This window comes from Pterocles gutturalis, unplaced genomic scaffold, assembly GCF_000699245.1.
Source record: "Pterocles gutturalis isolate BGI_N339 unplaced genomic scaffold, ASM69924v1 scaffold11839, whole genome shotgun sequence".
NCBI classification, from domain to species: Eukaryota; Metazoa; Chordata; class Aves; order Pterocliformes; family Pteroclidae; genus Pterocles; species Pterocles gutturalis.
The window spans coordinates 23,877-49,969 of record NW_010135847.1 but is presented as its reverse complement, the minus strand read 5'-3'; the positions used below and the strand labels follow the sequence as shown (position 1 = coordinate 49,969).

Below are 26,093 nucleotides of genomic sequence, written 5' to 3'. Positions count from 1 at the left end.
TGGCTGGTATCTCCTTTCAGTGTATTGTGTCCTTTTGCACAAAGCTGGTTTTATAATTAAGGATATATATTACATTTCTATGATATAACTGTGCTGACTGCCTTATCAATTATTCATAAAAAATATGTTGGCCTAGGAAGCATGTCTTTTCCCCTCTGTAAATCTAATGATTGCTAGCTGTAGCTATGCCAGATCTCTCCTGTCCTTTCTCTTCTGTCTGCTCATTATCATTTAATTGTTAAGGCTACAGTATATTCTTAGGATATATATTACATTTCTATGATATAACTGTGCTGACTGCCTTATCAATTATTCATAAAAAATATGTTGGCCTAGGAAGCATGTCTTTTCCCCTCTGTAAATCTAATGATTGCTAGCTGTAGCTATGCCAGATCTCTCCTGTCCTTTCTCTTCTGTCTGCTCATTATCATTTAATTGTTAAGGCTACAGTATATTCTTTTTAGGGTGATAAGGAGTAGAGTCTATAGGGAATAAAGAAAATCTTAGAATCAGCTTACTCAAATCAAATAACTGACTGGCCAAAGACTGTCTTTTGGATTTTGCTGTGAAGACATCTGTTTGTGTGCGGAAGTCACCAGGCAGCATCTGCTTCTAGAAGCGCACTGAGGAATGTTGCTGCTTTATTATTCAGTTATCAAATGGAGATATACTTTAGATTGAACACTGCTCTGATATGAACTCATTTTAAACAAACAAACAAAGAACCCCTTTTTTAAATGCTCTGAAAAGAGACTATGAAAGCAAAATCCTAGATTTCAGCGTTTATTGTCTTTCAGCTGCTCACACAGGCTCACATAGGGTACAAGAGAAAAATAGTGCAAGGTTTAGCCCATTTTCCAACCTCACCACTTTTTGCCTTCTTTCACATCATCAGCAGCAATAAATATTCCAGCGGTCGATTTGTGTCCAGAGTCAGGTCTCTCCATCCCAATTGTCTTCCATATATAACCTCAGTGGCACACGTAACCTTGATGAAGCTAATGGAGTTGCACAGGTGTATCCAAGGCAAAAATACCTTTATTACTGATGATGATGCTTGAATAGGGAAAAATCCAGCTTGATGTCTAGTTGAGTTTGCAAAACTGTCAGGTGAGAAAAATAAATATTCACCTGTAAACTGAGCAAATGTGTGTTTACAAGACAATAAACTCATGGCTATGGGGTAGAATTTCTAAAGACTTACTTTTTAGGAGATACTTGCAGTGTAAAGCCTGGTCCTTCTAGAAACCCCATAAAGTCAATGAAGGTCAAGGACTCAAGCTGCAAGAGGTACTCAGTGTTTTGTAGGATCATGCTCTTAATAATACAAAATCATTATAGTTCACAGAGTCAGTATGTTTATAAATACATCTATAATCCTCTCCTGATATTTGTTAGCATCTCCTTTGAGATGGTACTTTAAGCTTCATGTGATTTTTATCTTTGTATTATTATAGAAATCTAAACAAGAAATTGAACACCAGAGAAGATCTCTATGTTAAAGTGTAATATAAAGGGCATTTAAGTCAGTGCATGCTAGGGTTAAACTCTAATGCCATTCCACCTGAAGGCACTAATAGGTCACCAGAAATGTCAATGAGAAGATGATCTATTCATAAAGGTGCCATGTGCCTCCATATAAACATGCACAAAAAGAATATCTTTCAGAGTATTTACTTCAACTGTTCTTTGCCACTGGCTAGTTCCTGTTAACTTCATGTTCTGCTGTTGATTGCACTGTGTGTTGGAGTTGGTTAAAAGTGAAATGTTCAAAAACAAATAAGGTTAATTATCGTCTCCTCAAAAAAACCAAAATGTAGACAAAAAGCATAATAGAACTAGAGTCATTGCCCATTTGAGGAAGGCTATTTGATGAGAATTAGTCATAGCAGGGAAAAAAATACGTTTGTATTGCACTGTAGTGAAAAGATTATAACCAGGTTTGATTGACCAAAACAATTCTAAAGTTATTCATTATTTATGAAACAAATTTGGTAATGAGAGCGCACTTTGAGAAACCCATAGATTCTCAGAAAATGGTTAATCCTGCGGTGTGCTGAGCATGCTGGTCCTCATCCAGAAAAGTTCTTGTTCAATGTGATTTATCTTCTAAACACAAGAGCATGGCCCATTTGAGGTTGGGTTAGTCCCTTCCTGAGCCTAAGCCCAGCACCGTACCAAGCACTGCACTGTTGGAAACTGGTTAACTAGTCCCCACCAGGAGCTGCGCAGCACTTGAGCCCAAGCCAGGACTCAACGTTCATCTCCCTCCCATCAGCAGATGACCATAAAAACCACTCTTAGTCTTTCTTCAGTGAAAAGGACTGAAATCCTTTCATCTGAAAAGGATTAGGTGTACTGGGAACAGCAGGTGTGAAATGTTCTGATGTCTGTTCCACTTTACTCTGCCCACGAAGGGAGGAAAGTGAGGTGCAGGGGAGGGATGGAGATGTGTGAAGATGGGGGCATGCCCAAGGCTGGGCCCGCAGTAGAACACACTGCAGCAATCTCAGGAGTGATTTTAAACAATGTTAAACATATTTGGGGAGCACTGGGGTTCCTTAAGTTTTCTTCATAAAATCCCCTTTAAAAAACTATTCATTTTTGTGGTGAATATTTGAGCCTAGTTTATGACAGAAATGGGGTTGAGTACTTGGCCTTACCACTTGCTCCTTCAGGCATCGAGCATATAGAGGAGCTGTTATACGTTACCTGAGAGCATATAGAGGAGGTGTTATGCGTTACCTACGCTTAGGGAAATCGCATAGTTAGTCAGCTTCTTCAAACTGGGATCCATGTGAGATTAATACAGTATAGGACCTGAAGAGAAAATGGGTGATAGATAGCAGCTGGAGCAGGGTTCTGTCCTCTAAATACCATCTGATGTATTTGGCTGGCACTGCTCACCACAGCTGTTTCTGGTCTGCTTGACTTTGGCCTCTAATTTCCACCTGTATTTTAGGTACTTGAGGAATCAGCCTTCCCAAAGCAAGGGCCTAGTTTATGGTACAGGCAATGAAGAGAAGCACCTTGAAGGCTTCCAGAAGGAGCTTCTTTTCCTGATTCAGGTATCCATGGGCAGGCAGGTAGGAGATCCCTCTGGAGTAATGAGAGGTGCTTGTCTCTCACTGTTAGTCAACTAATACTTAGGTCCAAGGTTGGTATCTAAGGCAGGTTTAGTCTCACCTCGCCTTCTAGACTACTGCTATAGTCTGCAGAGAGGGAGACAGACCTCTCCAGGAGGCAAGTCTTCTCACCATAAAATAGGTGTCCAAGGTAAGAGGAGAAGGAGGAGGCCATCCCTCTTTACTCTTAAAAAGAGAGATGAGGTGATCTGCCTGGACTATAAACTTGTGATGGGTGTTCCATTGCTTCCTTCAGGCATCCAGCCTAAGCTGCTTATCTGGGCTTCCTTAGCAGTCATGAGGGAAGAGGGGAATGTCCGTAGGGCAGTTCATCCTACCTTATGATAAATCGCGTGAAGTGCCTTCTGGAAGTGCTCATTTTTCATTGCCCAGCAAGAAAGGCCAGTCACCCAGCCTGAAGTGTAGCTGGCTAAAAGTATATGAATGATTCAGTCCAGAAACTAATGTTTATCTGAATGTCACGTACATATGCTTATAGATGTACACAGAAAGAAAGAAATAGATCAGGATCCATCAAAAAAAAAAAATCTCCAGAATGCCCCTCTTTCAGAGCGTAGATTTTCTTATTTAAACCATTCTTGGGTTGAGGGAGGAGAGAAATGAGCTCTGTGTCTTTGTATCTGCCTTAGTAGAAATGGTGTAAGATGTGTGTGTGTTCTGGAAGGAAGGAAGGAATGGAAAATCCCATGAAGAGGCATCATTTTTTTCCATCTGCATCTAGGGTAGACAAATACAGCTGCTGGATAAATGGAAAGTCTGCTATTTCCGTAACAAAGAGAGTTTCACCGGAACATTTTAATTTGCTGCTTTCTTCTTCTTAATCCAACCCAAAGTGCTGGAATCTCTACCAAATATGACATTAATCATAGGAAGCACTTGACATAAAACTCTCTTCTTGGCTGACATGCTGGCCTTTATAAGCAGACTTTAGTTTTATTTCTCTGTGGTCAGCTACTAAAGACATAGATCCTGTCCTACAAGCTTTATCTTTTCAAGATTTGATTTTAATGGTGCATCCTAATCTTGAGGTCGTCCTGGCAGCCTAATTCCGCTAGCACAGAGCAGTAAGTCACATACACAAAGAGATTCGGTCACAAGGAGCAAGCAGTTTTGATGCAGTGCGATCTGGCAATGTTATGTTCATCCTTCTTTTCCTAAGGAGCAGAGCCAGTGACTTCATGGCCAAATTGCTTTTCCATGATACCTTGCCTCTTTTTGCAAGTGTTCAGATTTTTTTATTATTTCTTTTTCTCTAAAATAGGGTTGTGTATACTCTCTTAGGGCTTGAAGGCAGGGCAGGGAGCAGTAAAGCATTCAGAGTGAGAGGACCAAGTTCCTTTTGCTTTACACCTACACTGAAGACAGAGATGTCATTCTGCATTTTACACCATTGTGTGGAAAGGCAGCATTTGGATGCAAGACAGAGAAACCTGCCTCTATCCATCTGAAACAGTCTGACAAAACTGCAGAAGCATTTAGGTGTCTGGAAAACAGACTGTCTGGTTTGTGTTTACGTTGTAAAAAGCCCAAAATGAGAAATAACAGATGAAAGAAAAATCTACTCTTAGTGACCCCTTCGTGTTTTCCTGCTTATTAAGAACCCTGCTTTTAACTCCGGGAGAGGAGATGGCAGCATTTCTGCATCTGCGTGCTTCAGCTCCACTGTAGAACAGAATGAATGTAGAAACATATTATTATTATAGCATTTCTTAGAAATCAGAGAAATAGGGAGTTAAAAATATGTTGTTTGTTTCAGGTGCCAGGAGAGGTATACTGTGTGTAGACAAACAGCACCAGTGGTTTCTGTTAAACCATTTAAAGGACTTTGTGAGAATGGGAGCTTGCATGGGAGTATAAAATATTCTTCATCCTGTACTGCCAGGGTGCAGGTGTAAATTATGCTACGGACCACATTTTTCTCTTAAACGAGGGACTGATAATTGCTGTGTGTTGGGTGCAAAATCCTGGCAGAGGAAGCAGCTCTCTGGTTTCGGTGGCCCCTCTCCGTGAGCGCGCTTTGCTTGCTCTGCCTGGCCGAGCAGCCCTGCTCCCGCCCGCCCGTCGGAGCTGCCTGCTGGGTTTCAAATTTTGCAGCTGCCAGGCCTTGGAAAATATGTTTTCATCAAGCAAAAATGTATGATCTTCTACAGAAATGAACCGCAGCTCTACAAATATTCAGTGGTGTTGTTGGGCTGCCAGGCTAAGGAGGTGTCACAAAACCTGGCTATTCCCAGACTGGCGAGAGTGGCCGTGAATTAGGAGGGTGAGTGGCTTGGGCTGGTTGCTGGCTCTCAAATGAGGGATGGATGGATGTACCCTCTTCTGAAGAGAAGCCGTGGTGAGGAGGAAAGAAGGGCTCCTTTTCAAGCCTCGAGGTGCAGCACAGAAATTAAGTTTCTGCCTCGTAATGGCTGCAGCTTGCAGAGGCACCAAGCAGAATCACTTAAGCTCTCGTTCCTCTCCCTCATTGACAGCATCTCTATTTACTGTAGTTTGGGCTTCTCGCTCACATAATTTCTAGGCAGAACTACAAATCCTGCTGATGTTATCCAAGGAAATGACAAACTAATCACCTCTCTTGCACTGGCTAGACCTATCAGCAAGCCACACAGCTGTCACACCGCTGCTCGTAAGATGCCGGTGTGGGTGATTTGCCTATATTTACTTGCATCTCACAGCTCTGTCTAGGCTTGACGGTGTTGAAATTTAGGGGTGGAAGGGAGCAGTTATCTAACAAGGTGTAGTTCAAGCTAAATGGATCAAAGACAATGAAAAAACTTCCATGGCTTTGAAACTGGAGCCATGTTCTTGAAAACTGTCATTTTGGGGCCACTTCCAAAATTAAGTCTTGCCCTAAAACGAGGGTAATCAAATATCTGACTCCAGTGTGCTAGCAGGCAGCTCCAGGGATCAGCAGTTCACTTCCTTTCATTTAAATCATCAAGGTTTAGCCACTGCTAGATTGGGATAATGAATTTGAGTTAGTATGACCAGGTTATGATCATATCAGACCACAATATCCCCCCCCCCTTCCCATTTTTTGCTTGCATAGCACTAAGCTTCAGTGACTGAAATAATATTCTGAGCAGTTCTGTGGGGTAGTATGGGCAGGGATTGATGGGGTGAGAAGAGCTACCTGCCCTTTCCCACATATACTGTGGCCATGGGTGATGTGATACATTGCCTTTCATTGATGTCCAGAGCACAGGCTGGCTCTACATATACTGTAGAAAACCACTAACAACACCCTGTAGCTAAGTGAGAAAGAAGCAGTGCCTGACAGAATTAATTCTAATTACTGAAATGCTGATTGGGATCTTTGGGCACTACCATAATCATAGTAGTAGTAATAAATAATAATTGTGGTTATCATTATTTTATTATTGTTTTCCCTCTAGACATAGCAATGATGAGAAAGCCTTGGATAGACTTACCTAGATAATTAGTTGTATAAATTTCACCACATTCCTAAGAAACAGATTTATTAACTGAATAATGCCAGCTCTCTGCTAAGCTGGTTTTTGATGGTGTAATAAATATCATTAAAACAAATCAGATAGGAGTTGGTTAAGGAGGTGAACTTTAAGTTTGATGATAATAAATTTTTTATTCTGTCCTTTTATTTTTAATCTTCCTTCCTGTATAATCCACCAAAACCTGCTTGCAACTTTTATTTACCTTTAACAAATAGTTGATCTCACCCCAGGCTATTTTGCCACATATTTGCTGAATGAGGCTGCCAGAGATACTTGCAAACAAGTTAGACCCTGTGCTGTTAATAAGTTGTCCCAGTTTTTTTAGTTCCCTGCTAGTACCCTGTGAGATTCAGTTTATTCTCGGTCCCCAGCAAAAGTCTAGGTCATGAAATGCTGTTCTTCCAAGGGCACTTGCTATTCACTTCTTCATTCACTTGCTAGTCATTTAAGCCAGCATCTTCCAACTCGTCATCTTCTTTCTTAAATCTCAGCAGGGAGGCAGATTTGTGCCTCCGACTGTGATCCCCGACACTATAGCATTACAGGCTGCCGTTGATCCCACGCCTTTAGAAACAGTCTTGACCGAGCAATTAGATTGTGTTCTGTCGGTGAATAGCATTAAGGGTATATAGGAGATGTGGCTCTTTTGTTTGTTGTATTTTATTCTGGCCGTGTTGTCTGTGAACAAAAGCATTTGCGGTTAATCCCGTTGCTCATCGTTGTTTGTAGTGATCATTTCTGTGATGGTGAATTAGCAGGAGCGGCTAGTGCATGCCTGAGCTCACAGCCATTAATTTTCCTGATTTTCTTCTGATAGAGCAGGTGCAAACTGGCAGCGTTTGACCCTAATAAGTTACCCTAGTCTTGCCAAATGTTGTTTGCCTGGAAGAAGGAACATTATTTGTATCAACGTCCTGGTAAAAAGTGAGCAAATGGATTTGTTGGTCAGGTAAATTTTCATGACAAATTTACAAGCCTGTGTTTAAACAATGTAATTTATTTAATCTTGTGATTTTACTAGTTCTTTATCACAAACATACAATAGCATCATTACACTATATGTTTTCATCTCTCATGAGACAGATGGATAGTGGCTGAGGCTCAACGATAATATTTATCTACTAGATAGTATAACAAAGGCAGAGATTTACAAGTTAATACATTTTGAGCTGATAAAATAATTCCAGAGGAGAAGCAATGCTAGGGTGTAATTTATTTTTTTAAAAATCTTATTTAATGGAACATTCAGTGCCTTGTGACATACATATTGCAATGGTGTTGCTCTATAAATGTCCCTTCCTGTCATCATTTACATGATTGATTACCTTGCAGCTGCATAAACTTGAATAACTCGGTAAATAACCTGTTACCTCAGTGTGCACATGCATCTTGGTGTGTGTGTCATGGAAATGCATGTTAGTATGTTTGGGTATCTATGCTTTTATATCTCATCAGTGTGTAATTATGATAAATCAAGCTCTTCGGCGTGAAATACGACTTTCCATGTAGTGTGTTGTGTCTGTTCTGCTCATAGCTGAAGGTTGGCTATAGTATAAGTTTCTTTGTTGCTTCTCCTGAGATAAATTAGACATGTGGAATTTGACTCTGAAGATGATGAGAAGTCAAATAGCGGACAGTTAAGATGTAGAAACATTGCATTTGCTTCTTTGCCTGGAGTTGCAATGCTTTAAGGATTATGTTCCACAGTAAACAAGATGTTCAGTCTAAATTGTGTAGTCTTGAACAGGAGTTTTTAATGAGCACATAGCTAGCAGACTCTTAAGCCTCATGAGAACCTGCCTATCCCAGTCCGGAGTCCTTTCTTTGGTGATCAAAATAAATTGACAGAGATAAAAAGAAGTAGCTTCTCTTCATTTAAGTGCTTCATCTTACATAAAAACCTTGGATTTCCTGTTTTCTGGAGACCAAAACACTGTCCAGGGAACAAAGCAATTGGTTTTTGTTTTTTCGGTCCTATCTATCTTGGTAGCAAATATTTTGCTCCAGTGGAATGGGAATGCAATTAATGTAGGGTAAATATTTATGTTCCTGATGATGAAAGCAAGCCAGCAAGATCAGCACATCGAGCTGATGGGGCAGATCCTGGGAGACCAGGAGATGAAGAGGCCAGGAGGCAGCTGGCCTGTGGGACAGGCCGTTGCTTTGGACCATGCAGGAAGGGGCCAGCCCCGAAATATGGGCTTTAGATGCCTCAGTCAAGGGTGGAGCTGGAGGTCCAGCCTGCATGCCAGCAGTCCCAGAGCCTCCCGTTAGCTCAAACATGTGCTTTTAGTGGAAGACACTCAAATTCCTGCATTGTATGAGATCCTGAGCAATACATAGTCAAAGACAGTAATTTTTTTTATTACACTACCAGAATCAGTCTGATTTCCTATTTGTTAAAACTAAATTCTGAGTGTAATATGAACAAATTGGAGGCTATAGTATGGAGCTAGCTCTTTGCCATTGTCTCCTGTCAGGAGATGCAGGTCATGGCAGGCGGCTCTCTGTTCACAAGCAGAAGTGATGGACCTTGGAGAGGCAGAAAGAAAAAGACACGCACCGAGTCCCATGGTCCCATGTGCCTGGGGAAAGATCATAATTTATAATTCTGAATGTATCTTGCATTTCAAAAGATAATAATTTGTTTCAGTACCCTTTTGGAGCACAGAGCTTAAATATATGTCATACCTTTGAGTCTACAGAACAGTGAGTCGTATGGTTTTGGATGTAAGTAGGTGTCACAAACTCTGTCAGTCCTCCTGTTCCCAACCAGGCAGCCTGGGAGGAAGCTGAACCAACTGTTCCTAGGCAGTAATGTACATTTGCATAAAATGTTTCACATTTTTTATGTTTATTCCGTGCAGATGGCTCCATTTTGAACATGCAGAATTTGTTTTGACTTTGTGACTATAGCTTGTAAACAGAGAGTTGGCTGGCATCTGTACAGGGTATAGGTAGCTTTTCCTATTTGATCTAAAATTGAGTGAGGCTGTAGCCAAGCCATTAGTCAGTCAAAATAATGTTGCAAGCCAGTTAAAGGCAGCATATCCAAACCAGGAGGGAAGCCTGAATTAGAGGTGGTAGCGCTGTCCATAAATTGACAAATTGATGCACTCGCGGCGTTTCACTTACACAGCTACTTTAGTAAATGTGGCTTTGCAAATCAAGGCATCTCACTATTAAATGTTTTGAACAGAATCTCACTGAAGTTCTCCTAAATTAACATGTTGATACGAATAATACAGGGAAAATGCATAGATATACAAGTATTTTTAACTGAAGATACAGAAAACTCGGTTGCGTTGCTGTTAAGCAATAAAACACTAGTGCTGATTCCTGTCTGTGTGTATTACGTGTATGGAAATGATTTTCAAGGACAAATTAATACCAAAAATACAAAGTTCTCCACTTCTTCTTTTGTCACATCCACTCCTAATCTTGCAGATGAGGTTTCAGGACTATTTTTCCTGCTGTCGGTATTTAAAGGCTTTAGCTCTTTTTTATATGTTAGCTAACAGAAAGGGACGCCAATTTTGATTTGTTATTTGAGAATATAGTCGAGCCATCTTTTGCTTTAAAAGGTTCCCCGTGCCTTTGTCTTCTCTAGTTTAAGTAGTGAAGTTGAAGGGTAAGTAGCAGGCATATGTTCAAAGGCCATGGCTTTATTTTGTTAGACCTAATTATTCCAGACAATACAAAATATTTTTCAGTAACTCCCCCTTACTTGTTCAGAGTATCTGTGCTTCCTGCTTATCTGCAGGTTCAGTTCTGCTTGCACGCTGCTCAGGTCTATCACCTTGCTGGAGAAATACGTGATTTGTAAATCTGAAAGAATTCCCCAGCAGCTACTGTAAAATTAAGCTGTTAAAGAGCTCTCAGAGCTTGTTTAAATGTAGACCTAAACAAACCTCTTTGCTGTTTAGCTCAAGATAAATCTTTTAAAAAGTCCTGTTCTAAATCACTTCCTAATTTTAATGAGTTTATATATCAGCCTTTGCCAGATTTTTACTGTAGCTATTCTCCAAGATTACAGCCATGATAAAGTAAGGACTAAAATTGTTTATTATATATTACTCTTCAGAAGCAAAACTTTTTCCCCCAGAGGCTGTTGGGAGAGCTATTGATTTTCTGCCACGATGTGAAATGTGTGACCTTTATAATATGAGCAATGATTACAAGGCCAATAAAATGACATCATTCTGTTTAAACTTCAGAGTTTGCAGGGCAAATAGCAGAATGTGCCACATTTAATGATGTCCACGGATGATAAGTGTACATTGCCTGGCTTCAAGTGAGACTGAAACACACAGCAGGCAGGCTGTCCGTTCCCCAAATACCCCGTGTTTGTGCCAGGAGCTGGGGAACAGGAGGGTACGTACCAGGCAGAGCTGTATCTTTTCCCAGCTCTTAAGGCAAGAAGTCACTGCTATTCTGAGAGGAGACTTTTCCAAATGTTTGCATCTACTGATGCTGCTGACAAAACTCCTCCTGATGTGATACATGATGAGCTGTTTGAGGCACAGCTGTATACATTCATACGGATTTTCCCCAATCCGCTGCATATGCATTTGCAGGACTGAATTAATTCTGTTCTTGTAATACTGCGTTAGCCCCTTCATTGCAGTTCCTCTAGAGTAGCTGAGAGAAGGCTCCATCCCAAATATATGAAGTGTAACGGCACAGAGCATATTGATATTTTAATACATGTGAATACAAGGAACACAGAAAGCTTTAGTCAGGCTTGGAGGGGGATCCCACAACCTCATTCACTGAAATAATTTCAGAGAAGAACTGTATGGAAATTTATCTCTTCATTTCCCACTTCAGTCACATCGGTCTGTGTCCCCACATTATTTTCTTCCAGCCCTTCAAAAACTCATTTTTGATCCATTAGGACCTGCTTCAGCCAATTCCCTGTCCATTCTCCGGCTCGACTGAGCCAGATCCCCAGCATGGAAACCAGGGCAGCTGGGATTTCCCTTTGGCTCAGGATTTGATCTAGCTAAACGTGAAGCCGAAGTGCTCATTGCTTAGAAAGCAGAAGCAAAGCAGCACAACACGTTGAAGGCATTGCAGAGGAAGGAATAGGGATAATTTTCTTTCCCATTTCTGGCACATTGTGTAATATCAATAATCTCTGTAGCTTTGTATTATACGTGCCGTAAGTGGCTCTAGTGATTGATTAAACACCTTAGCTTTTCTTTGGCGTTTAATCAATTGCAGCAGCAGTTTATTGCTTGGTGTATTACAAAGTAAAAGAGATTATTACTTAATTATTCTGAAAAATAGCAGCTTGCAGTTGTTGCTGACATGGGGATGTGTCTACGCTGACACTGGTGTCACGTCATCCTTTCCTTTGTGCCTCCTCGTCCCTGCGCTGGGAGAGGCTGTGTGATTTTTTTTTCAGTCAGTCCCGCAGCCATCGCCTGCACAGTGCAATTAGTGGCGTTAAAGAAATAATTGCTGATGGTGCGGCTTCCTGATCCTGTCGCTCGCTGGGTACCTTCGATCTCACTTAAATTTTAGGCAATGTCCCTGTTAGCCAGCCCATGTGAATATGAACTCACTGTCAGGAACAAGCCGCTTCTGGAAACAATTCAGCAAGAATTACATCAGTACCAGGAGGCATTTTGATAGCCCAGGCTGCAGCTCAGGATGCGTGCATAACTGGAGATAAATCGGATATGGGGAATGTTATTGGTGTGTGAGCGTGGGGGAAAAAAAAAAAATCTGCAACATCCTCTTGAGGATCTAGGAAATGTCAACTCTTCTGTTTTGACACCTGAGGTTTTCTGCCTTGAGTGCAAAATTGAATTCATATACAAGATTGTTGTGGTGTGATAAAGCATAAGGATTCAGGGTAGCATACACATCTGTGCATGTAGAGGTACCACAGGTATCGTAATCAGTACGTTTTCTTATCCATCTGCTTGTGGAATAGGATCTAACCCTCCTGTATTCGCATGCAAAGGGATAGTCTAATATTTAGAATAAAATGGAGTATTTCCATGCTCCTTGCTTTGCCCCTGACTTTCTCTATGATCATAGGCAAGTGGTTTTATCTCCTCGTGCCTCAGTTTCCTTTTGTAAATGGGAACAACCACTGTTCACTACCTTATCTCTAAGCATATGAAATTAAGCACTGCTAGCTGCTCCTCCGCTGTGGTAGTGGACACCAGCTGAATAATTTCAGTAGAAAAATGAAACCTCTTTAAAGCTTTGGTCCTGCAAAGATTCGTATAAATTAAAACTGTGCCCTTGACTTGAACAGGGCTAATCAATGGAAGACCAGTGACAAAGCATCCACTGCAAATTGCAAGCATTCCCCCAGATGATTTTAGGGGGTTTTGGGGTGGGTGGGGTGTTGTGTTGTTTTATGAGGGAACAAAATTGAACGTCTTACGTTTTTACTTTTCCTCCATTATGGTAGTAGAGGTCTGACCATCACCTTTCTAGGCAGCTTTGTGAATCCAAGAGGCTGGTAGTGCTCTTACTCGTGCTTAAAGCTGGCGTTGCCTGTGACAGTGATGCTTTGGCCAGTCCGTGTAAGTCACGCAGCACTGTGTGCCGGTTTTGTGTCATTCGTGTGATGGTTTTTGCAAGTACTCTAGCAGAGTTGCAGCAAGCAGACATTGACTGTCAGTGACTAGGAGAAGTTCATGTTTCTTTGAGAAGATGCTGGATGGTCCTAACCGTTAAAAGAGTTTATTTTCTTACTCCAACAGATTCCCCTCCCCTCCTTGATGTTACCAAATTTATGATCACTTTTGTCTTTCAGGTGTAACCTGTCTTTAGTGTTGCAGACACATCAGCCAACCATGCATTAAGAACTCGGCCCTTACTTTAATTCAGTATAATTTTCTTTTTGTCCACTAATTTCACAAGCACTAATCCACACTTCAAATGCAGGAGATACTTTGATCCCCAAATTGTTCAGCACTTCGTGCAGGAAAAACCGTAGGCCACAGTCATGAAACTCCTAGAGGATGGCTGCTGGCTTCCTGTGGCAGAGCTGGTTGTTGTTTTCCCCCCTCTCCCTTCTTTGCTCTAACCATTTTGTCTGTCTATCTTGTCTTGTATTCGGTTTTCAAAGCAATTGCCATGAAGGGCTTCCTTTTTTTAGTGCCTAAAAGGGAACAATAGATTTTTAGAATAAGCATTTTTTTATAAGACCGTCTGTATATGCATATCATATCTATCATATCTACACTTTAATATAACGTACTGAGAAGTTCAAACTAAATAGAAATTATTATTTATTATTGTTATTTTTTATGAAAAGGTCTGTAAATGTATCATTAAATGCACATGACATTTAAAATTATCCCACTCTGGATTCCTCAAAGAGTAGATGACCTTTTCTCTTGAAATTGGAGAGTGTTTTTTCCTTAACAGTTATATTATACACAGAAGATGAGATGTTAACCAAGATGTTAAAATGTATTGTTTCCCTTTGAAAGCTAATCCTGTTCCTCATTTTCATCAATGTTGGCTCATTCGTTTTTCTTTTTCTTTCTTTCTTTTCCTTTCCTTTTCTTTTGCAACTGTTTTTGCATGAAAATGCAGAGTAGCAATAAACAGATTTTTTATAAGACTTGCTTTAAGACTCTTCTCTTTCAGATCCAGTTAAAGTTTTTAAGTTGATATTTTAAAATCCATATTCTTCAGTTCCGTAAACAAAAAAAAATGGAGAAATATAATGAGGTGCAAAGCGATTTTCTAGCCCTCACTAATCAATAAATGCCAACAAAATGGGAATGGTGTAATGTCCATAATTTAATTGTCTGCTGTTACCAGGTCACCGCGAGACAGTAGCAGAAGTGGGGAGAAGCTGGAATTGGCCATGTCCAACCTCACTGCGGATGTCCTGGAATTACTCCTGGAGTTTGTTTATACAGGTTCTTTGATCATAGATTCAGCCAATGCAAAAACCCTACTGGAAGCTGCCAGCAAGTTCCAGTTTCATACTTTCTGTAAAGTCTGCGTTTCATTTCTAGGTAAGAATCACTCCATCAAGGGAGGTTTTAAGACCTCATTTTAAGGTTTTTAAACCCTTCTTCTAAGAATTCATTCAGAAACTCAAGATAACAAAATTTAAATATAACAAAATTTTTAAAAACCCACCACATTTGGCTTGAGATTTGAATTTGAAATGCTGACATGGTGGCCAGTGGAAAATGATCTGGAGAAGTATAGCCTGTTGTTTGAGTGGCAACTGCTTTTACATCCTGGATAGACTTTTTTTGTTGAAATTTCTTTCATTCTTGGTATCATGGTGACAGTTTGTTTCCTAGAGGTTGATCTCTGCACAGATACCAGGCGATAATGCACAGGCTGCTTATAGCTGTCACAGCAGATGTTGGGTGCTGCACCAGGCCAGCTTGGTCAAGCACTGACAGAGCTGGAGGTGGACTCCCACAGAGGAGTTAGATCTGCAATTTTCTTGCATCCATGGGAAAATCCTTCACATGTCCAGTGTTCCTGTAAATATGATGTGGTTGAACTACTCCAGGTTGAATGTTCATGGGGTTTGTTCTTTCATACAGAGTTATGGTCTGATGGATATGTGTCATCACAAATGGTGGGTGGGAATGAAAGGTTGCTGTTCCCTCCCTTGGTAACTGGTGTGCCCTGCATGCATGGGGAGCGTTTGCCCCAGCGAGGGTGTACAGGTCATCATCAGTGCCTCTGTCTGTCCTCTCATGGCCACATGAGAAGCTTATTCCTTCTTGCCCAGAGCACCATGTGATCCTGCTCCTTGCATTTTCTGTATTTTCCAATATAGATTATTTCAAAAGAGCCCAAGATGGCCAGCTCAGTTAGCTAAACTTTATTGGTCTGAACTGGAACCATCCAGTCCCATTTCTGTCATTGCAGAAGAGCCAGAACTGGAGTTCAAATGAAACACATTGGTTCAAATTCCTGCCTGTATCATGTGCCACTCTTTCACTAACATTACTATAATATCAGTTAAGGAGACAGTAATGATTTACAAATTATTAACACAAACTTACGAATACAAAAAGCTCAAACTTACTTCCCATGTCCAAATTCCAGTTCTCTTTTTTTTTGACGTCTGATTTCTACTCGGGCTCCCTCAACTCCTAGTTTGGTATGGGAGATATCATTCTCTGGAGCCCAAAAGAACTGGAGGTTGTTCTTGAGCAGTTCACATTTGAAGTTGACATCTGCAATTGCAGAGTGTAGAAGATGAGAGTTTAGAAAATGTTGCACTCATTAAAAAAAAAACAAAACAACAAAACAAAAAAAACAAAAAAAAAAACCACTCAAATGGGTCCAGTTCACTGCTGTGTTAATTTTCAGTGCTAAGCTGGCCTGCTGGCAAGTTGAATGATGTGACTAGGCTGGTATGATGCAGGCATCGGTAAATAATGTGTGGTGTTGTATTCCCCACTTCTTCCCAACTTTTTATATGTGACTTGTTTAAAAGTCTGTTCTCAAATGGATGGGTAATGGGGAAATTAAATCTATGTTTTGCAATCCCACTGTGTTGGCTGTGCGGCTTTAATGAGGGCTCTGCCTCTGGCATTGCATTCCCCCAGCTTCCCTTCACCGCCTTTTAGATGTTATTAGATGTTACGACCTTTCCAGAACAGATATGTTTAAGTTGCACTACCTCTAAAGATTCAGCCACAAAACCAAAATAAATTTGTTTCACTAAATCAATGTGAGATTTCTCTTTTCCGATAGTTAATATTTGAATTCTGTGAACCATGTTATGGTATGAAATAGTAGAGTTGGTTATAAGTTCAGTGATATATGGGGAGTCTCTGGAATTTTGTATTCTCATTTGGAGAATTCATGGAGTGTAATTGCTTATTTTTGTTTATAGCTGTGATTGGATTGCTCTGCAGAGATAACAGAGCATTTGCCATCTAAAAAGTTTAGGGAAAAACATTTTTTTCTTCTCATTGACTGTGTTTTTTTCTTTTCATCTGAGCCACCTCTGCTCCCCACAAAGCAAAAATATGGTAAAAATCAGGGGGTTTTTCCAGGGTTTCTGGAGAATTCACCGGCATAAACAGTGATTCTTTCCCATCAGTGGCCATGTCTAAACAGTGAGAGAAGAGGAGAGAAGTCCACAGAGGCACAAAGAAGTAAGAGCCCATAATTAATAGGTCTGTTCAGCACAGCACCATCTCAGGGGAAAATCAGATCATCCTTTTTCAGACATGAAGCTCCAGCAGGGTCCTGACTGGTTGATGCTGAGGCAGCTCTTGTGTCTCCATCCTGGGCCTCTCAGCAGCATCAGGCAGAGGTACCCTAAATCTACTTGTACTTTCTGGTGGAAACATGCTGCAAATGTGTCAGATAATTTTTTAATTTCAGCTGGAGATTTCTTAACCAGCTTCACTGGGCTAATTATAGCCAGGTTCTCTCTCCCCGACATGCTGTCTCCTGCTTTTGTGTAGACCATGAGAAATGACAACAGATTTGTGCAGACTGATGCAACGATGCTGACAAGTTCATGCAGGCGCCATATGATAACTGGGCAAATGTTTGCAAACGGGTCAGGACATCAAAGGTATTTCCTGCATCCGTATGGCTGAAGACTTGAGGGGTTTTTCTTTTTTTTTTTCATATTTGTTTTACGCTATCATCACAGTCGTAGCTCAAATCCAATTTCAGGAGATTCATCAGAATCACGGTTTGGGTCCGTGATGCAGGGACCCCCGACACAGAAGCTTGTACTTCAGCCTGCCGATGATAAAAGTATTCTTCCTTAAGTATGAAGAAGCTGGTGGAACCTCTTAGATTCATGGAGGAGAACAGGAAAGAGCAGGAGCTCTGATCTCTGACTTTTCTTAGTCTCCTGGACAAAGGACACAAAGTTTGCAAACAGTATGAGAGGGAGCGATGAGAAAAACTGAGCGACAGACCAGTGATGAGTCCTGCATGAACAGGCACAAGCACCAGAGGGAAGAAGAGGCCTTGATGATCCTTACAAATTCGAGAGAAAGTATTATGTGTCATTTTTTGTTCATCCAAGGTGGAGAATTTTGACCCAGCTGGAGAACCACACTGCCCAGCACTGGAAAAACTGAAGTATCAACAGTATCTGGAGATAGATAAGAGAAATGAGAAACACTCTCACAGGGGAAGAGAAATCTTTTGGATGATTAATGCATCCGGAAGCCTTCCACCTATCTTCCATCTTTTGACACTAGTAAGCGTACCTGAGGAATAAGATCCCCATCAGAATGTACACAGAGTACAATAAGGAAATGCACATTTTATGCTAGTGATATCCAAGTCATCCTCTAGAAATCAACTCTAAGTGAAATACAGTACTGAATGCACACGGAGGGGGCTTATGTCAACCACTGAGCTTCCATCATACCCCAGTCTCGCTGAGTAATCCTTCCTGCATGCCATCTATCTCTGACTTTATCTCAAGTCATCTCACTCCCAGAAGTGTGGTCTTAGCAGTCTGCCTGGTTAATTATCTCATGGTGACTCTGCACAGGATCCCATTCCAAAATAACATCTAACACAAGCAGAGAGTACCGGCTGCTGATCTGCAGTATTGTGACATATATAGAAACAAATGTGCTATCCAGCACTCTCTCAAACCACTGAGAATCTACTAGATTACATCTGATATCCTTGAAGTCCACTCATAAGTCTGTGATGAACTGTCCTTGAGTGCTGGCAATAGCATAGTAGTCAGCAGCCATGTACTGAATGGACTCAAGGTGAAACTCCACAAAAATGCGTTGCTACAAGTCCGGTATCACTATGGCAAAAACAGGAATTATTGTAAACATGTCAGTGTCCAAAGGAAAATTACTCAGGAGCCGGTGAAGCAGAACTGGTCCTTAGCTGTCTTTGTCATGTTGGCATCCAGAAGTGCCCCCAGATTGCAGTCACTTGGGACGGGCTATATTATATGGCTGAAGTCTATGTCTAAGTAGTCATGGAGGCTCTCTTTATAGTCGGTGAGATTAACCGGCCTTGGTAAGGCATGGTTCTGCTCATCCTCAAGTCGTTATCCAAAATATAACCAGATTAATCCAAAACATTACCAGATTGCTTCTTGGAATTGTTTGTTAATGAGTGTACGGGAATACTAATATGATTGCTCAGTTGCACCATTGCCAGCTGGAGTAAAGAGAGATTGAACTCACCCCCAAATTTTGCATCAGAGGTGAAAAATGGAGGGTCTGGTTTCTTTCTGTTCACAGGATAGAGATTTTCTGTACCTCCTGTAGTTGTTGCCCCAACCTCTGTTTTGCTCACCTGGAATGAGTCCCACTAGCTGACATGCCAGCCCTCATCTTAAAAAGACCTCACTGTGCCCACCTTGCTGTGCTGCTCATCACATCAAAAGAGATGAAGTGCAAAGAATTGTGTCACCAGTCTCCTGAATGTACCCCAGTCTGCCTCTCCCCGGAACCCCTCTCTAAATGGCTTTATCGTACATGCTGAATCCCACGGGAATAAAATCAGTGGGATCTGCCACCACACAGTGTCTTGGAGAAGAAGAAGGAGTGAAGTTCAAAGGGACAAGGTGGACAACAGTGTATTAGGCTGCATCAGTCACCCAGCATTGGCAGAGGTAGAAAAGACTGCCCAGACCAGAAGAAACCAGTTGTGACCAGTGCTTTTTCTGCCCCATGCCACAGGCTCAGCTGGGGATGGCAGGGGAATCTCTCCTGACGGAGGCAGACGCAGTTCCTTGAAAGCAAAGACTCATTCTTGCAAGTCTTTTCCATTGTGTGCTAGTAAACAGCTGCTTAATGAGTCAAATTTGATTATTAACTTTATTATAAACCCTATGAGGATAAGGTGGAGCAGTGGCAGATTTGTCTTTGACTTGAGAGCTTGCCAAGCGATGCTGAGAGTTTTGGGCTCTGTTAGGTGATTATTGTACCCCCAGCCATATGTATAGATGAAACTGTGCCAACAGACAGAACCAAGGAACCTGGAAGAGGTTTTTGGTTCTTGTTCTTTTTTTTTTTTTTTTTAAAGAAGAAATTGTGGGAGCTTTGTGCTTCATAGCTATCAGTTCGCAGCCTGTCTCTGGGCAGTCTTTGAGTGACAAAATCTAGTGACAGCAAACAGTGCCGCTGTTCCAGTCTGCTTGAGGAAATGGGCTCTTTGGAGTCAGTACAATCAACTGATGCAAAATGAGATAACCTATTTTCAAGATTGCTGGATGTGTAAAAGAAAATAAAAAGAGTTAGGGGAAAAAAAAAAAAAAAAAAAAGAAAAAAACAAACCACAAAACCCCTAATCTCATAATTAAAAAAAAAAAAAAAAAAAGTAGGTCATAATCCCATTTTAATAAAAGCCACATATAGATAAAATTCACGTTTTCAATTTGATGAAGGCAGAAGCTAGGCGCAGGGACAAATCCCCGAGCATTTCCAGCTGAAGCAATCTGATGGGAGTTTTGTTTGAAGAGATGTGGGGCTATCGCACATTCCTGTCCAGTGCTCTGAAATAGTGCACTAGGATATGACACTGCCCAAATGTGATATACCTCTCTGACAGCACAGAAGCCCACTGCTGTACCAGTGCTTTTATGATCTATTGCAGTCTGTCTCTTCTTATTTTTATTTATTTTTCCTTGGTCCTATATCTTAAAAGAATATATTCTGCCTATTAGTAGCGGCTTGGTTAACAAAAGCTGAGAAGAATCCAAGAGCTCCTCTTAGAAAAATATCTGAAATTGGTGGGTTTTTCTTCAGAGTAGCTGAAAAGGAAAAAAAGTACAATCAAATGTATGGTGTAGCACAGTTTTAACGCAAAGCTACACACTGTGCCGTTACTTCTGTTTGCCGGGTAGGAGATAATGCTGTCTCCTCTGTGCATGATTTTCTTTGAAACTCACTACACAACATTTAACAGAAGGCGTTGGTATAATCTGTGTTTTGCATAAGGGATGTCATCACATTCAGCAGCAACAAAGTTCCTTTGAAAAAAAAAAAGAGGGGGAAGGATTTTTTTTTTATTTTTTTAAGTCGCTTAGTAGCTGAACAGGGCAAAAATTATCATAAAGCGACTGCAGCATCCTCAGAAATGTCCTTAGTGCTGTTTGCATTTATTCTTGAGTGTCTGCACTGGCATTTACATCTTTGCTGTTCCTTAAAGCTACATTGTAGGCGGTAGAAATAGCAGCAGTCTCTTGGCTGGGTTCCCGTCCCTTGGGAAGCCCCAGATACTATTATGTCAGTAGGTTTCCCCATTGCCTTGTGAAGGCTTACACGAAAAGCAAACTCAGAACGTGCGTTTCTCTCTCCATTCCCAGCTCAGTTGTTAGACAGACTTTGATTTTTGTACTTTAAATGCCAGTCCTAAAGTAACCCAGGGTGCTGCTTCTAATTAACTCCCTGAAATTAATTAGGGTTGGAGGCTTGTCCGTGGCACTTATTTTTTTCATGAGCTCGGTAAAAATGTGAATCTCGCTTTTAATAATTCTCACTTGCCTTTTTTTTTTTTTTTTCTCCTTTTAGAAAAACAGCTGACAGCTAGCAACTGCTTAGGAATATTAGCCATGGCTGAAGCCATGCAGTGCACTGAACTATACAACATGGCCAAAGCATATGCCCTGCAGATTTTCCCAGAGGTGGCAAACCAAGAAGAGATCCTTAATATCTCAAAAGACGACTTCATTTCCTACATGTCCAATGACAGCCTGAACACCAAAGCCGAGGAGCTGGTGTATGAAACAGTGATAAAGTGGATTAAGAAGGACGCTGCAATCAGAGCTCAGGTAAAAATAATCTCAGCAGTCTCATTCTGCTCTGTTTCCATGAATGCCTCTTTTAAAATAGAAACCATCCCCATGCAATTTTAAACATGAGGGTGCGTAGGAGATGGGATGGGCAGTTCAGATAAAAAAAGAGAAAGGGAATGCAGGCTATGCACAAAATGTATGTAATTTCAAAATCTCATCCCCATATCTGATCATTTAGAATCAAAATCTCATTTGTGACATGCATGGTACCAAGCTAGGGCCTTGAGTTGTTGGCTGCAGGCACGGTCAGAGATAAATCAGGAAGGATTAGAGTTGTGTGAGCTGCTGCTTTAAGGAGGGGATGCGTTTTAGTAACAGTGGGAAGTAAAAATCTGTCAGAAAATCTGTATTTCTTTTGATGCCATGTAGTGAATGAGTGTACATACTTCAGTACATCTTTATTGGCTGCTTAGGTAACCCCTTGTGTGTTATGTGTTTATTAGTTAGCCTTTCCTCAACCATCTGACCTATGCAGTCTGCTCTGGACTAAAGAAGCTGAGTGTCTTACTTTGCCCAGCACTGTCTCCAGATAAAAGCTAGAAGCAGTGACTGTTTGGAGGCTGATGATTGTCCTTAGAAGCAGCGACTCACCTGGTGATATTTAAAAACCTGCCACTTGCCTTCTGTGCAGCTCTGGCAAGTCAGCTTTTGTGGGCAGTGAGTTGTGGTGGTCTGAACCCCAAATCTCTCCTTTTGGAGGCCAGTTCTCCCCACAAGACCCCAGAAGCGGAAGGTTATTTTCCCAGTTTCCCTTCCTTTGGAGGCCAAAGTTGCTGGCCCATCCTGTCAAGGCCAACTTCTGTCGCTCCCTGGTCACGGTTCTGGCTGGTTTAAGGAGGACAGTCCAGTTGCTTCTGGACCAGACTGGGACTTGGGGAAGCACTAGGTCACACACTGTCGATGACATCCCACATCACAAAAGGCTGTACTCTTGATTTAGATAGGAATTCAAGCACCTAAATGTGCAGTGGGCTATTAAATACATCACTGGATGTGATCCACTGCAGCTGCATCTCTGTCCCTTACCTGGAAAGTGGGAGAAATTGCATTTCCCAGCCTCACTGAGCTGCTGGATGAGAATGAGGATATTAAGGACGGGTGGTGTAGCTCAGCAGGGCCATCCTGTGCTGGGGCCCTGCTGTTCCCTCTGACCACCTCCTGCACGTGCTGGGGATGCCATTTAGTATTGCCCAGTATTATTACTGCCTGCACCATTTACACAATATCATTGATTTCCTGAAATGGGCCCTTTTTGGCTCTTGCTGGCTTTGAAAAATGCACTGTTTTACAGAGTGTTTCACTCCTTGCTTAAAGTTTGATGACAGCAGTCAGCTGTGTGCAGCTCTGAGCTCTGAACCTAATGCACCCCCAGGGATTGTTCCCAGGGGCTGGAGTGCGGGAGCCCTGCAGCTGGAGCGTGTTTGCCTGGTGCAAACAGAAGGTGTCACTCACCAGGGGGTCTGGGTTATGTTCTCAAAATTGCTGGTTTAAATATTTCCTTCTGCTCCCTGCTGTGATGATGTGAATTTATTTTTTTAAGTGGCATTTTTCCTTGCCCCCCTCTCGCTGCTGCAACCACCGCCATCTCCTCCTTTCTTCCTTTCGTGTTGTGGTTCGGTTGGTGTTCTGGAGTTTTTTTATTTCCAAGTTGCCTTCCTCTCTGCCCTCCTTCTGCAGTGGCTTTGTAGTTTACAATGGCAGTTTTTATTTGCTTCTCCAAATTTCTCTGTGGTGCTTTGGTTCCATGCATTACGTTACAAGACATTTTAATTTTTAATTTGTATTTATCCAGAGATGAATAAATTAATATTAAAGCTACCAGCTACTAGGTAACTATTTTCGTGCCAAATCCTAGCACTAAACTAGTTTCTTTGGATCGTAGCTCTCACTTTTTTTTGTACCCTGTGCACTGCTTGGTCTATTATAAAGCTCTTAGTTAAATTGGTACTTATTTTCTAAAAGTAGGAATTCATACTTACCATGAAAAATGCCATCTTTACAATAATGACTTCTGCATTTTCAGACCCCAGGAGTAAATAGCTCTGACGGTGGATAGGGAGGAAGATAGACCTAAATAATCTTATTTCTGACAAAGATGATAAGTGAAAACTGCCCAAGCTCCTGTGAGATGCACAAGCTGCTCAGAGCTTTTGCTGGGCGACCATGGCATTACTGAACATGGGATGGACCTTCTTGCAGGAGCTGTGCATGGATGTTTTGACTTTATTCATAGTTTGGTGAGATGGATTCACTAGGTTCTTTTTAAGACTCTTTGGGATGGGGAAACAGCACATGGAGGACACCAGTGCAGCAACTGGATCGTTGGTACTGCACCCAGCCGGTGGGATCTGTTGGGAGGGTTGCTGGTGAGGTTTTAGCCATGAATTCCAACAGCCCCAAGTGCACCTGGGTAAGACATTGCTCCTGCTCTCGTACATTCCTCAGGTGACTGGTCTGGTTTTATTTCTCTCTCCCAAAGGCAGTCCTGGCAGTTAAATCTTTCAGGGCCTGGATTTCCAAGGCCCACACTTTCTTCGTATCTCCCCTCTCGCCATCTCCTTTTGCCTGACAGCCCAGGCTCTATCATCATGTTTTTATTTTCAATAGCTCCAACAGCAGGTGAGGAAAATGCCTCTTTGACAGCTTCTTGCAAGCACTGCATTGGTGATTCTCCCAAAGGTGGATGTCTGGCACAAACAGGGAAAGATCTGTGCTCTTCATCTCACCTCCACATCCGTCTTCCCTGGCCAAGCTCAGCAGAGACATGCCCACAGAGGAGCTTGGAGAAGGAGCCTTCTCTCTAAATCAGCAATCTCTGCTCCCAGGGCAGCTGCAGCCCTCCAAAACTCCTTGTGCTTTAATGGCTTTGTGTCACTCTGGAGTGCAAGCTTACACCTGGGGACAGTAAATCTCACCCCTTGTGCTGCCCATACCTCAGCTCCTTGTGCCGCACCCTTACAACAACTTATCCATCCCTGCCTCCCCTCCTGTCCAAATCCCTTTCTGAGAGCCTCTGGGAAGGAGATTTTCAGCTGAGCCTCCCATTCTCCTGGAAGGACACGGAGTTCGTTATCTTCCTGCTCCTCTCTGCCTTTCTAAAAGCTCTTCTTCAGGTATCTAATTCTTTCTGCTTTCGTTAATTCTTTCCCCACCAGTCTGAAGGGTGGTGGCAGGGAAGGAACCAGGATTTGCTTGCAAGGCAAGTTGCAAAGCTGTGCTCTGGCTGACTTTTAATTCTGCAGATTGTGCTCATATGAAGTCTTACGGTTGCTTTAAAAGTGTTCTGTGGCATTACAAAAAATAACACTCGAGCCTTGTTACAAAGAGAGAATAACAGTGCTTTAAATGTTGCGGATCCATCTACATAAGACAAAGAGGCCGTTCAGAGAATGACATATGTGTTAAGCTAAGATTTGGTAAATAACTGTATCTAGTGTGTTGCAGCAGCACGCCGGCTCATATGGTAACGTTTATGGAGCTATTTTAGTGCAGCTGGTAGCGTAGTTGCATAAAATTGCTCGAACCAAAAGCAGCAGCCTGTGATGTGAGGTCTGGACTGGGGAGGTAATTTCCTGTACTAGCGGACACGGAGTGCTGGTTGTAGGAGTCCTCTTGATTGCTTGTCACTGAGAAGAAAGCCTGGAGCTGACTGACACATCTGGAAAAGCTGAATTTATGGTTTTTTCTATTTGTTTCTCTTCCTGAGTGATGGACAAGATTGTAGGGTTTATCCTAACAGTTATCACCTTGATAAGCTTATTACAACTCCAGCAAACTCATGCAAAAAATATATTGTATAATGGAGGTGTTACTGTCTGGAAACCAGCACGGTCTGAGCTGTCCGAACAAGCAAAGATTTCTGCCAGGCCCTAAGCAGTCTATACCTGAGCTCATCCCTCAGCTCTCTGCCTGACCTTGGGCAGGTTGTTTCACCTTTCTGTCCCCATTTCTTACACCATAAGCTGGAGGGAAGTGGTGCCTCCTATGTGGGCTGCTGGGAGGATGCAGTGGATAGTGAGACGTATTGTCCAACTGTACTAACGACTGCCAGAGCTGCACAGAGCTGCAGTCGTGCCCGGTGGGAGCATGGGGCGGGGAATCATAGAATCATAGAACGGTTTGAGTTGGAAAGGACCTTAAAGATCATCAAGTTCCAACCCCCCTGCCATGGGCAGGGACATCTCCCACTAGCCCAGGTTGCTCAAAGCCTCATCCAGCCTGGCCTTGCACCCCTCCAGGGATGGGGCATCCACAGCTTCCCTGGGCAACCTGGGCCAGTGCCTCACCACCCTCACAGTGAAAAACTTCTTCCTAATGTCTAGTCTAACTCTCCCCTCTTTCAGCTTATACCCATTACCCCTTGTCCTCTCACTACACTCCCTGATAAAGAGTCCCTCCCCATCTCTCCTGTAGCCCCCTTCAGGTACTGGAAGCTGCTATTAAGTCCCCTCGGAGCCTTCTCTTCTCCAGGCTGAACAACCCCAACTCTCTCAGCCTGTCCTCATAGGGGAGGTGCTCCAGCCCTCTGATTAATTTTGTGTCTCTCCTCTGGACTCTCTCCAACAGGTCCAGGTCTTTTTTATGTTGGGGGCCCCACAGCTGAACACAGTATTCCAGGTGGGATCTCATGAGAGATGTGAAGTTGATGGATGTTGGAATTAGATGATCTTTAAGATCCTGTCCGATACAAACTGTGCTATGATT

At 42.1% G+C, this 26,093-nt stretch overlaps 1 protein-coding gene across 1 annotated transcript in view; it reads left to right on the top strand.

Annotated features, from left to right (window-relative positions):
• Nucleotides 1-26,093, top strand: part of KLHL29 (kelch-like family member 29) — a gene marked incomplete at its 3' end in the record, with an annotated part of 51,079 nt that overhangs the window by 1,200 nt on the left and 23,786 nt on the right. The window contains exons 2-3 of the mRNA XM_010082058.1: nucleotides 14,423-14,622; nucleotides 21,106-21,365. Coding sequence (XP_010080360.1) covers nucleotides 14,423-14,622; nucleotides 21,106-21,365 — 460 coding nt within the window. The remainder of the gene's footprint in view (nucleotides 1-14,422; nucleotides 14,623-21,105; nucleotides 21,366-26,093) is intronic.